The sequence below is a fragment of the Octopus sinensis genome, linkage group LG14 (assembly GCF_006345805.1).
Source record: "Octopus sinensis linkage group LG14, ASM634580v1, whole genome shotgun sequence".
NCBI lineage: Eukaryota > Metazoa > Mollusca > Cephalopoda > Octopoda > Octopodidae > Octopus > Octopus sinensis.
In genome coordinates, this window is record NC_043010.1 from 60,501,026 (window position 1) to 60,514,015 (window position 12,990).

The window sequence follows — 12,990 nt, forward strand, 5'->3', positions numbered from 1 at the left end:
AACTAACATTGAATTTTTTGTTGTTACAAGGATCTTTTTATTGCTAGGATATACTATAATCTGTTTAATATTAAAAAATAAGTAATAACAGAACTAAATAGGATACTCCTCGATTAATCACACTATCTATAAAATATATGAATGATAATTGCACATAATTCATCAAACAGCCTCTGTTTAACATCAATTCTCTTATTTGATGTGTTTGTGTGACACAGACAACATTGCAGTAATTTCCTATTGGATGAGAGAGATTTTCTATATTTCTTTCAATATTGAAAGTGAGGCTGATAGCTTTTTTCTTTGTTCATCATACACACAATTGTGTGTGTGTGTGTGGAGGACATAGAGTTGTAACTAGCACACACCAGCATCTGGCTAACATCTCACCTCCCACTACATACAGCAACTGTCACACTATTATATCAGCAGTTACACAGGAACAGCAGCAGCAGCTGCAGTAACACAGGAACACTACTACAACAGCAGCAGTACCACTATAATACCACTACAGCAGCAGCAGTTGGAGTGGAACACTACAGCAGGATACACATCATCCATCACACACAACTACAGTGAAGGATTAAACAATGCAGGTAAGTCTCTCTCTCGCTTTCTCATCTTTTCATATCCTTTATAATTATATTGTATGTGTTTCTAATGTACGACAGGGTAATGCTACAATCTAAAATGTCCACCATGTTGTGTGTGTGTGTATATATTTATATATATATATACACACACACACACACACAGGGACTGGGACAGTGGAGGATAGAGAGATCAAGCCATCACTTCCACCATTAACATTAGCAACATTGGTGGTAGTAGTAGTAGTAGTGGTGGTGGTGGTAGTAGTAGTAGTTTGTCCCCTTATTTTTAAAACACACACATAATATATACACCTTTATTTGTAAAATAACCATATGAATCTGTCCACAACCAGAGAATTTACCTTCAATTAATTCCATACTGTCTTCTAAATATTCTTTTAAACATTTTCGTAAATAGTATTGGTGTAATATACTTTAAATAAGAGAAGTGTGTTTCATTACATGTTGTAAAACATTTATTGATCTGCCAATAATATAGAGTTGAGTTTTATGAATTCGTTTCAGTGTGTTTGGATTATAACACTTCTTTAATAAAGATAATCTCTCTTAAAAAGATTTACATGATTAGATATTTACAATAATAATAAGAATATGAAGCATCTTATTTTACCACATTTAACTATTAAAGAAACATTGTGTGGAGATTTACATCCAAGATGGTGGAAGATGATAGAAATTAACCCGGAAATAACAATTTGAAATAGAATTAAGATGAATGTTTAATGTCAAATTTTCTGTGCTATATTTTTATCTCATAAGAATTTTGGCAGACTTTCTGCTGTATATTGGTTTGCAAGAACCTTCTCTTTTCCTATTAATTGTTGAATCTTTCAGTATTTATTTTTTATTGGAACTATTATTTGTTTTCTACTAATCTGTTGTAAAATAAAAGTTTCTTGTAGTTCAGTTCACATCTTTCATTTGAAACTGTCTCCTTTAATTTGGAAGCATTCTAATATTTATTTTAACTCTAAAAGTCTTAATTTCATTTAAAGAAAGCAATTAAAGATTTGATTCATATTATGGTCAGAATGTAGGCCAAGATAATCCAAAGACCTCATTTGCAGCAACGAAACAATGCTTACATTAATGTAATATATTTCACTTGTGAAAATGTATTCCATCAATGGCCTTCATGTCCTTCCTTACAAACAGAAACACAAACTAAAATTTCAAAACGAAATACGAGGAAAATTGTAAAATTATTGATAGATTAATCTGTGAGAAAGATTTGTGAATTGTTCATTGATTATTACTGCATTCCTTTTCCTCTTTATTTGTTTCAGTCATTTGACTGCGACCATGCTGGAGCACTGTATTAAGTCAAACAAATCGACCCAGGACTTATTCTTTGTAAGCCTGGTACTTATTCTATCGTCCCTTTTGCCGAACTGCTAAGTTATGGAGACATCAACACTCCAGCATTGGTTGTCAGGCAATGGTGGGGGGACAAGCACAGTCACACAAACACACACACACACACACATCTATATACGACAGGCTTCTTTCAGTTTCTGTCTATCAAATCTACTCATAAGGCTTTGGTTGTCCCAAGGCTATAGTAGAAAACACTTGCCCAAGGTGCCACACAGTGGGACTGAACCCAGAACCATATGGTTGGTAAGCAAGCTACTTACCACACAACCACTCCTGCAGTTCAATTGTAATGCATTTTTGGTAGATTGCTGTATGTATCTGACATTTCATTAGCTAGTCTCTCATATCATTAATTATATATCTTCTAGTCTCTACTAGAAATCCACCTCTGCAATACCTATTTATTTTGAATACATGTCTACATGTCCATAACTTCACTATTTATGCACATGCATTGCTATTTAAAACTCTTGAATTTAAAGTCTCTAATAAACATCATACTTCACCAGAAACTCACATTAGCATCAACATTAATGTTACATGTTTAATGTTCCATTATATTATATTAAAAGTTTTCATTTTATGTATGTAGTAATCACTAATTGTTCAGTGCCAACATACTGATGCAAATATGTCAGTAAGAATGCTAGAAAGTCTATGTTATTGCAATTATTTGGCTGTTCAGAAATTAGATTTCATTTTCCTTTATTATTTATTCAATCCTTTTCTCTTTTTTTTATTGTCTCTGATATTTGTCTGTCTTCTGAGTTCAAATTCTGCTGAGGTCAACTTTGCCTCTCATCCTTTTGGGGTCAATAAATTAAGTACCAGTTGTGTACTGGGGATGATCTAATTAACTGGCCCCCTTCCCCAAGATTTCGGGCCTTGTGCTTAGAGTAAAAAAGAATATTGTCTCTGATATTAGAGTGTTGCTATTTTGTATTCTTATGTTAATTTCAGCCATCATTTCTATCAAACCTTTATCTCACTGGACATAGAGTCACAACATAAACACCACTAGATTTTAGACCAGGGTAAACATATTGGTAGACATAAACAAACACATACCCATATAAACACACACACACATACTTATATCATCTTCATTTTTGTCAGCCTCCCATTGCTAGCATGGTTTGGATGGCTTGTCACAGACTTAGTCAAATCCTGTTTCAGATCAGAGACCATTCCTCTTGTCTCACTCATGCATTCCATTTCTGGCATGTTTTATAAGATTGAATGTCCTTTCTATTTTGCCAACCAATATTCTGGGTGCATTTTATCATGGCATCAGTGCTAGTGACATTGTCTTGTCACCAAGGATACCTCCAGTATTCCCAAGGTGTGTGCAGCATTGTCCTTTAAGGATGTGGACCAATGATTGTGCTTTTCTCTTGTGTAGAATATGTGCTGCGTGAATTGTATTATTTTGTTGAGTGGTGATTGTGTTTTTTGTTGTGTAGTGTGTGTATGTGTGTCTGTGTGCTAGTTGTTTGTATGGCAGTAATAAGTTTCAGTTGTATAGAGTGAGTTGTTGGTGTTATACAATTGTATGTACCAGGTATGGTATGAGGAGAGAGAGTTATAATCCAAAGTGTGTCCTCTTGAAACACATTTGCTTATTTCAGTATTTCAAAGTTATATCTGGATGCTATATTTGTGTGAGATATGCATAAGAGTTGAAAATACTGGGAAATATTTTTCACTGAGTAATTACATATCAAAACAGAATATTGGAAACCAACATTTTTTTTCTTCTTAATCTCCTGTTTTGATATAGCATATATAGTATGTACATAAAGTGTTCCTGGAAGCATGAAGATAGTTCCAATCTGTTGCTGTAAGAATGGGAACACGTGTCTTCAGTCCTGCAGAGTGCTTCAGCTTCAATGATTTTTCCACAAACCTGAGAGTAAACATCAAATATTTGTACAACATGTCAGCCAAGTAGTGCTCTGTTGACATGTACATATTCATTCTGGTAGAAACTAAATTTAAGGGAAGAATGAAATAGTTTTTCATTGTTTTATGAACTTTCCCTCATTGTTTTGTTTGGCAAAATATTTACTTTTGGTTATTTCAGAATCTTTATCTTCAACTATCTATTTTTGAGTGCCATAGACCTTTATTGTAGTATTAGTTGTACAAGTTGCTCTATCAGTAATTCTATGTCAATAAGAGCCCACAGTTTTCCAACATTGCATTGTTGATTTTCAGTTATTTAGGAGTATCTTTAATTTCATTGAGTAATGATGGTGTTTAGTATTACATTGTGTTATTTGGTGTTGATTCTATAGACTATGAATCTTGTGTTATTATATTTTGTACTTATTGTATTGTATATGTGCTGGTGTACTGTATAAGTTGTGCTATAGGATTCAAAGTATTTGTGTAGGATGTAGAAAGTGCTACACAAAGTTACCTTGTGAACTGTGTGTAATGTTGTAAGCCATGGTGTGACTTGTATATTTTTGTCCATTTTAAACAAACCTAGTATTTTAATTATCATTGGTACTGTTTTTTATTTTCAGGCTGATATCTTTCTATTTTGACTATTTTCCCACTATGATTTAGACAATGTTTTTGTCAGAAGAGATTTCTCACTCTTATTAATACTTTTGTAATTTATGGTTTAAGAAACATCTAGTGTTTCTTCTTAAAATGCTGAGAGGTTAGAGAGGGTCTCTTTTCAGCATGTGCTTTTATGCTAGAGAGACCAGCATGGAGTAAGTACTAACTCTTTCTATTTAAGGTAATTCTCGGTCTATAATGTTAGGTAATTGGCCCTAGGTAGCTGTGCACCCCTTATTGATGTGTCTCATTTCATTCCTTTTGTGTACTGTTGTTTTCAATGCCATTTTTTTCTGCAATAGATTTTGTGATATTCCTTATGGGGCCCCTTTATTCTGTTACTCCTTTGTAATTTTTCCTTTATCCATTGTCCAAGCATGCACTGAGGTTGTAATATCTCCTGCAATTCCTTAATTAAAAGCAAAAAGGTGTAATACTTTTTGTCAGATACATTTTAGCCCAGCTCATCTCTTTGACCACTGAACCAAGCCTGTAGATGGAAGTTCTATATTGGCATTCTATAAAGGATTAGCAGAGGCCAAAAGGGACAATGTACTTGAGAAAATTCTGAGCATCAGTGAAAATCAATTGGCAGATCTCTTCTGGAGGACTTTCAGGACAAGTTCCATGAATAACTCTCAGAAATGCCTGGTCTGACAATGCCACCCGTAGGTGAGCACATTGCTGCTTTGAGATAATTTCCACAGACATGGAAGTGCCATCACATGTTAGTTCCATGATCAGGTGGTCTGACTGAAATGGCTGAAGACCAACACCTTCCCCTTTTTGCCAAGTCCTCATCAACATTTTCAAGTTTCACTTGAAAAAGAAAATGAGTGTTGAGAGAGAAGTGTTGCCCCTCCAGGAAATTTGTTGAAAGATGGATGTGAGTGATGAGTATGGTCTGAGGGAACAGGTCTGCTTTGAGTATGCACCTGTGGACTAGAGGACAGCTGGGTAAAGGTGCTTTGCTTTTGTTTTCAGAGTGACCCATGCTGTTTGAAGTGTTTCTAAAAGCAGGTCTTTGAATTGTATATTTTTTGCTTATGTTGTTTACCTTATACAGTATCTATGTCACCTGACAATGTGTTGTCCTGTCCCTTCCTTAATCTTGTCTGTCAACTATTTGTAGGTAATAAAGAAAATCAATTATTACTGTAATTAATCGGGTGGTGAGCTGACAAAATCATTTGTGTGTCTCACAAAATGCTTATTCGCATTTCTTCCGGGTTTTTATGTTCTTAATTAAAAACCCATTGAGGTTAAATCTGTTTTTTCTTCTTTCAGAGTCAATAAAATAAAAGTATCTGTCATTTACTGGGGGTCAATATTCTTGACTAAACCCTAGCCTTAAAATTGCTGGCCTTGTGCCAAAATTTGAAACTATTATTATGACGATGATGATAATGAAGGCAGGCAAGTGTCAGATTTGTTAGCACACTGGACAAAGTACTTCATGGCATTTCTGGATTTGCATTCAGATTTCAGATTCCACTGAGGCTGACGATTGATTTTGTCTTTCACTCTTCCAGTGTTGATAAAATAGGTAGTCAAGCACTGAGATCGATGTAGTCGACTACCCCACCCCCTCCCACGAAATTTTTGCTTTCATGCCTTTAGTAGAAGGGAATATTCTTGTTGGTGTATGGCAAATATTCTGAATTCAACTCCTGCTCAGGCCAGATTGTTTTTCATCCCTGTGGGGTGGGGGTGGGGCCAGTAAAACAGCACCCGTCATCCACTAAGACTTGATATAATCCACCTATTTTTTTTTTCTCTCTAGTTTCAGCTCAGAGCTGTGGCCATGCTGATGCACTGCCGTTATATACTTTCTCTCCATAAATATTTTGCCTTGTGCCTATGATACAAACAGTTGTCATTATTAGTTAGTTCTAATAAGAAAAGACTCATTATTTCTTTTTAATTCCCACTTCATCAGTATATCAGCCATTTTTGGCTATATGTATATCCCTTCTGTTGATTTTTTTATGTTAATTACAATCAGGTGTAAAAGAATGATATTCATTTCATCACCTTCACTGTTTGCCTTTTCTACATCCATGGAACTCTGTTTATGAATTAGTTAAACAATTTTGCATCTCATTAATGTATTGTATCAGATTGCCAGAAGGAAAGCTAGGAGATAGGTTTACTTAGCCAGAGGGAAAACAGATAAAAAATTCTGCATCATGAAGACCAAAGACTTGAAGTGTTTAGTGTTGCAAGACTGTTTTGAGAGAGAATCATGATGTCATAGGAGAGACTTGGAGATGCCACTATGAAAGGTTGCTAAATGAAGAGAATGAATGGGAAAAAGAGTCTATCAATTGTCAACCAAACAGAGGGACCAGCTATCCAAATTGACAGTACCTTGGTAGATAAAGCAATTAAGGGTATGAAGATAGGGAATGCCCCCAGCCCATCAGGAATCACCACAGAGATGCTTAAAATATCTGGCAGTGTTGGCTATAGTCTAGTCAGTCGTATAGTTAGTCAGGTGATACATGAAGGAGTCATACACAATGGCTGGTGTAGCAGCACCATAGTCAACTGCTACAAAGGTAAATGCGATGCATTGGATACAAATAATTAGAGGTATCAAGTCGTTGGTTCAGGTAATGAAAGTTACAGAAAGGGACATAGGGTGAGAGTTAGTTTAGATGAAATGCAGTTTGGGTTTGTGCCAGGGAAAAGTACCACTTATGCTATATTTCTGGTAAGATAGCTGCAGGGGAAATACCTAGCCAAAGATAAACCTCTGTACTTGGCTTTTGTTGACATGGAGAAAGCCTTTGACAGTGTCCCCCGATCCCTTATCTGGTGGTCAGTGCAAAAACTAGAGATGGATGAGTGGTTAGTGAGAGCTGTACAAGCCATGTACAGGGGTGCTGACAATAAGGTGAGGGTTGGCAACAAGTATATTGAAGAATTCCATGTAGGAGTAGGGGTCCACCAAAAATCAATCCTCAGCCCTCTCTTATTTATCATAGCCCTCCAGGCAATAACAGAGAAATTCAATACAGGCTGCCTCTGGGAGTTTCTCTGTGTTGATGACCTTGCTCTAATAGCTGAGTCACTATCAGAACTAGAGAAGTTTCATGTGTGGAAGTAAGGTCTAGAATCGAAGGGCCTTAGAGTCAATCTAGCAAAAACCAAAGTCTTAATAAGTAGGAAGGCAGACAAATCACAAATCCCTCCAGGTAGATGGCCCTGCTTGATTTATAGAAAAGGCATAGGTAGAAACTCCATAAGATGTACCTGGTGTAAGCTATGGACACATAAGAGGGGCAGCAATATCAAAAGAAGGCTAACTGAGAAGATAGTTTTTGTGTGGCAAATGCTCAGGGGCAACAAACACTGAAGATGTTCAGAAAACAGCTTCTGTCACTTGCTAGGGGGAAAAACTAGAAGTAGTTGATAGCTTCCATTATCTAGGTGGTCAAGTCAGTTGCAGGGCTGGATGCTCTGAGAGTGTAGCTGCGACAATAAGAATAATCTGGGCAAAGTTCAGAGAACTCCTACCTCTGCTGGTAACAAAGGGCCTCTCTTGCTCAGAGTAAAGGGTAGACTCTATGGTGCATGTGTGTGAACAGCCATGCTACACAGCAGTCAAACATGGGCTATGACTGCTGAGGACATGCATAAGCTTGCAAGAAATTAACTTAGTATGCTCTGCTGGATGTGTAACGTCAGTGTGTATACACGACAGAGTGTATCGCCCTGAGAGAAAAATTGGACATAAGAAACATCAAATGTGGTGTGCAAGAGAGACGAATGTGCTGGTATGGTCATGTGCTGCATATGGATGAAGACAGCTGTGTGAAAAAGTGTCACATCCTAGCAGTAGAGAAAACCTGTGGAAGTGGTAAACCCAGGAAGACGTGGGATGAGGTGGTGAAGTACAACCTTTGAACATTGGAACTCAAGGAGGCAATGATGAGTGACCGAGACCTTTGGAGATATGCTGTGCTTGAGAAGACCTGGCAAGCCAAGTGAGACCATAACGTTGCCTATGCCAGTGCAGCACAATCGGCCCATTTAAGAATACCCTTCAATTACTGGGCAATAAATGGTGCTTTCGAAGACCTGTTGAGTCAAGTGAAGTCATTGTCGTGCCCGATGCCAGTACCACCTGAGTGGCACTCGTGCTGGTGGTACGTAAAGAGCACCATTCGAGCGTGTTCGATGCCAGTGCTGCCTAACTGGTTCTGTGCTGGTGGTACATAAAAAGCACCATTCAAGCATGGTCGTTGTCAGACTGGCCCTCGTGCCGGTAGCACATAAAAAGCACGCACTACACTCTTGGAGTAGTTAGCATTAGGAAGGGCATCCAGCTGTAGAAACTTTTGCCAGATCAAACTGTCCAACCCATGCCAGCATGGAAAGCGGACGTTAAACGACGTTGAGCAGGATGATGTATAAAATTTTTGAAAGAACGCTTCAGATGAGTATTGTTTACAACGTCTAGGGGAGATAACTCTAATGTAAATCCGGACTATTTCTTCACACTAACAGGAACACATAAAAACTTACTTTTAATGACTTTCTTTCACAATTTTCAAATATATTTCTATTGTATAGTACTCCAAGGTTTATATTTGATGAACTTTCATGTCAAATTTTTTCTTTAAGCTGGTATTAAATAATTTCTATTATATTTGTAGAAATATTCAATAATAATGAAGAATGAAGAGTTGCAATCATGAATGAAAACGTTTTTTACTTGGTGTGTTTGCTATATATAAAACAGTCTGTTGTAATGTCTGTAGACATCACCTACCACGTCAAGGAAGAAGACAGACCTCACACCTATATAGGAGACATTGCTGTTGACTCCAACTTATCACACCCTCTCAAACATGAGCAACGCGCTCTCATTACACTTACACAACTACAAAGGACAGTCGAGAGTGGTTCTCACTTATTTAATGTCACCAACTCAGGAAAACTATACACTACTCAAACACTGGATGCTGAGTCTCTGTGTACATACAACAAGGAATGTTCCAGAATAGTTAAAGTAGCAGTGAGGAAAGGAAAAACTTTCATGAAGATTTTGAAGGTGAAAATAATAATAGAAGACATCAATGACTATTCTCCAGAATTTACGGATGATGAAATAGGTATCAAGTTTGCAGAAGATAGTCTGAAAGGAAATCAGAAAAAAATTCCATATGCTATAGACAGAGATATTACCATCATGAATTCCCAAATTTCATATAACATAAAATATCATAAAAGAGAACCATTTTCTTTGTATATGGCAAAAGATAATGATGGTGTTTTTACACCTGAACTGACTTTAGAAGACAAATTAGACAGGGAAGTAAAAGATTTGTATATATTGACCTTAGAGGCTAAAGATGGTGGGAACCCTCCCAGAACAGGTACACTCAAGGTACGCATATCTGTGACAGATGTTAATGATAACACACCTGTATTTTCACAGAAACTCTATAATATCTCTATAAATAATTCACATCAAAGACATTTACCAATTCTTACTTTAAAAGCCACAGATCAAGATTCTGGAGACAATGGAAAGATTTCTTACCATTTCAACCATAAAACATCTCAAAATATCCAGAAATATTTTGTATTGGATAAGAAAACTGGAGATTTATTTTTACATGATAATTTTTACTTTAGTAAGATGCAGTCTTTATTTATAGAAGCAAGAGATGGTGGGAATCCACCTCTAACGTCGGTAGCCAGAATTCACATTTATGTAATTAATAACCAAAACAATGTTCCGTTGATAAATATAGATTTTGTGTCTCCTTTAACAGAGAGTTCCACTGCAGTTTCAGAAGACAGTGAAGTAGATAGTTTTATAGCTTATGTTATGGTCACTGACAATGATAGTGGACCTAATGGTGAGGTTATCTGTGATTTAAAACATGATAAATTTAAACTTGCCAAAATAGATTCTAAAGAATATAAGATAATTATTAAGGGCCATCTTGACAGAGAAATAAGGGACCACTATAAAGTATCTATTGTGTGTCATGACATGGGGTCACCTCAACTAGAAAGTAAAAAATATTTCTCTGTCAAAGTAACTGATGTCAATGATGTAGAACCACATTTTACCAAAGAGACATTCCAATTCCTCACCTATGAAAACCAGAAAGTTGACTTCCCTATTGGCTTCATCAATGCTACAGACCCTGATCTTGGAGATGGAGGCCAACTTACATATTCTATCATCAATGATAACAACAATGATAACATTCCTTTCCAACTGACAAAATATGGATTTATTTCTACATCACAACCAATAGATCGAGAAATGAAAGACATCTATAAGTTCAAGGTTTTAGTGAAAGATAATGGAACACCTTCTCTCAATGACACTGCCAATATTGTTATTGAGATTCTAGATAAAAATGATAATGCTCCGTATTTTACGTTTCCTAATAATGACCCATACAATCTCGATGTCCACTACCATCCACACAGTAAGAAGGACATCACAATTCTGAGAGCATCTGACAAAGACACTGGAAACAATGCTTTCCTCACATATGGAATACTGAGATCCAATGATAAAAACCTGTTTACAGTGAACTCACACACTGGTGTGTTATCTTTCTCTCGCACAGTTTACCAAAATGATGCAGGAACATATGAGCTGCAGTTTATAGTGAAAGACGGTGGTACTCCAGTTCAATCAGCAACAACTGCTATAATACTAACACTGTTTGTTAGTAATGATACATCTCCAATGTTGACTGCTGTGCCATTCCAGTCTGGTCACGACCTGAATATGACTTGGGTAATTATCATTGTAGCAGCAGCTGTAATACTATCTGTGGCTATTGTAGTGTCCATAACACTGTGTGTTTTCAGATGTATTAATCACACAAATAACTCACCCACAACAGCAGAGAATCCCAACTTTCTCTCTCAGACTGAGATGAGACAATTACTGTATCAGACCAACAATCCTGTTGCAATAACGAGAAATGCAGAAGAGATATTTAACCGAAATCTTCAGACAATAAAATCTAAAAGTCAGTTTTTTCTGGAGATGGAACAGACACCAGATGAATGGAAATTCTCAACAACACAAAGGAGACTTCCACCTGTGCCTCAGGTAAATATTATTTTAAACAATTCTATTGTTTGATAGCATTTTTGTATAACATTCATGAAGACATATTTTAAATATCTAGTTTTATTTACATGTTATGTTCTTTATATTTTCTCAGTGCCCTTTTTGATAGTTTTACATTTTGCAGATGTCTTAAATTTAAAATTTCCAAATATTTTATTAAAGTAGTATCTTTGTTTTGTTTACTCCAAAATATTTTAATTTGCTTAGTATGTAAATATAATAGATCTAAAATTTTCACATACTTCATTAAATGAGTTTTCCGTTTTGTTTATCACTTCTCCAAGTTCTTTCTATTAACTTAGTAGATCTTTAAAATTACATTATTTCTGCACATTTTAACAGCATTCCTTCCTCGAGTCTTACTGGAAACATTCTAGAATATAAATGCGAATGTTTCTTTGATTTAACATTATGTTTCACTCTGTTTTCTAATCACCAGAGATGTGATTCAATCCATAGTCAAGGACGTCGTACCAGTTCCATCATGTCTTACAACAGTGACACCTTAACATCCCAAAAGGACAGAGAAGCTAGCAAGAGTAATGGCAAGACTAAACCATATGATGAGATACCTGCAGAACCAGGTAACTTTTATCAAAACATAACATATAAATGTAATTGCCTTTATTACTGTAGGACAATATATAATGTTATGCTTAGTGTAATATAAGATCTATGTTTCTATCTTTATACATTGGAGTTGTTATATTGAAATGTAATTTGTGTTTGTATATTTGATATTTTGCAGAATATACCAATGACAATCCAGTGGCAGCCACAATACTAAAGGGACAACAAATACAAGATACCTATCTACAGCCAACATAGTAGATGTTCCATGACTATTGTTAAATGATTCTCTCACACACCCAATATTTTACATTGATTTAAAGCATTAATATGATATTTACCACTCATAAAGCTTTCATTGTCATTGATATTGAGCCCTAATTAACACTAAATAGTACAAATATTGTCCTGTATAACCATCATTGGCTTATTTAAAACAGTTGACACCACTCGTTTGTTATGGCTTCATATAACATTAAATGTTACTGCATTTTACTCTACAAAGTATGAAAAATAAAAAAGCCTGGTCAGGAATTGTCAGATGTTGTTACATAAACAAACAATTATTATAGTTCCACTTATATTAATTAAGCTTCTGATTGTTAATTTTCCCTTTTAGATTTATAATTTTCATTTGTATAACAGAAAAACCTCCTGGAGCTAACCAGCAAAATACAATTACACATTATTTAATGTTCCTTTCATGATATAATTTGCCCATACGATTCTATAGATTCT

General features: G+C 35.8%; 1 protein-coding gene across 1 annotated transcript; it reads left to right on the forward strand.

Moving 5' to 3' along the window:
• Nucleotides 1–168: 168 nt before the first annotated feature.
• LOC118766091 (protocadherin beta-15-like) lies at nucleotides 169–12,590 on the forward strand. The gene is made up of 4 exons (XM_036509320.1): nucleotides 169–596; nucleotides 9,227–11,661; nucleotides 12,122–12,266; nucleotides 12,431–12,590. The coding sequence occupies exons 2-4, from the start codon at nucleotides 9,265–9,267 to the stop codon at nucleotides 12,508–12,510; spliced, it is 2,622 nt and encodes an 873-aa protein (XP_036365213.1). The 5' UTR covers nucleotides 169–596; nucleotides 9,227–9,264; the 3' UTR covers nucleotides 12,511–12,590.
• Nucleotides 12,591–12,990: the final 400 nt, after the last annotated feature.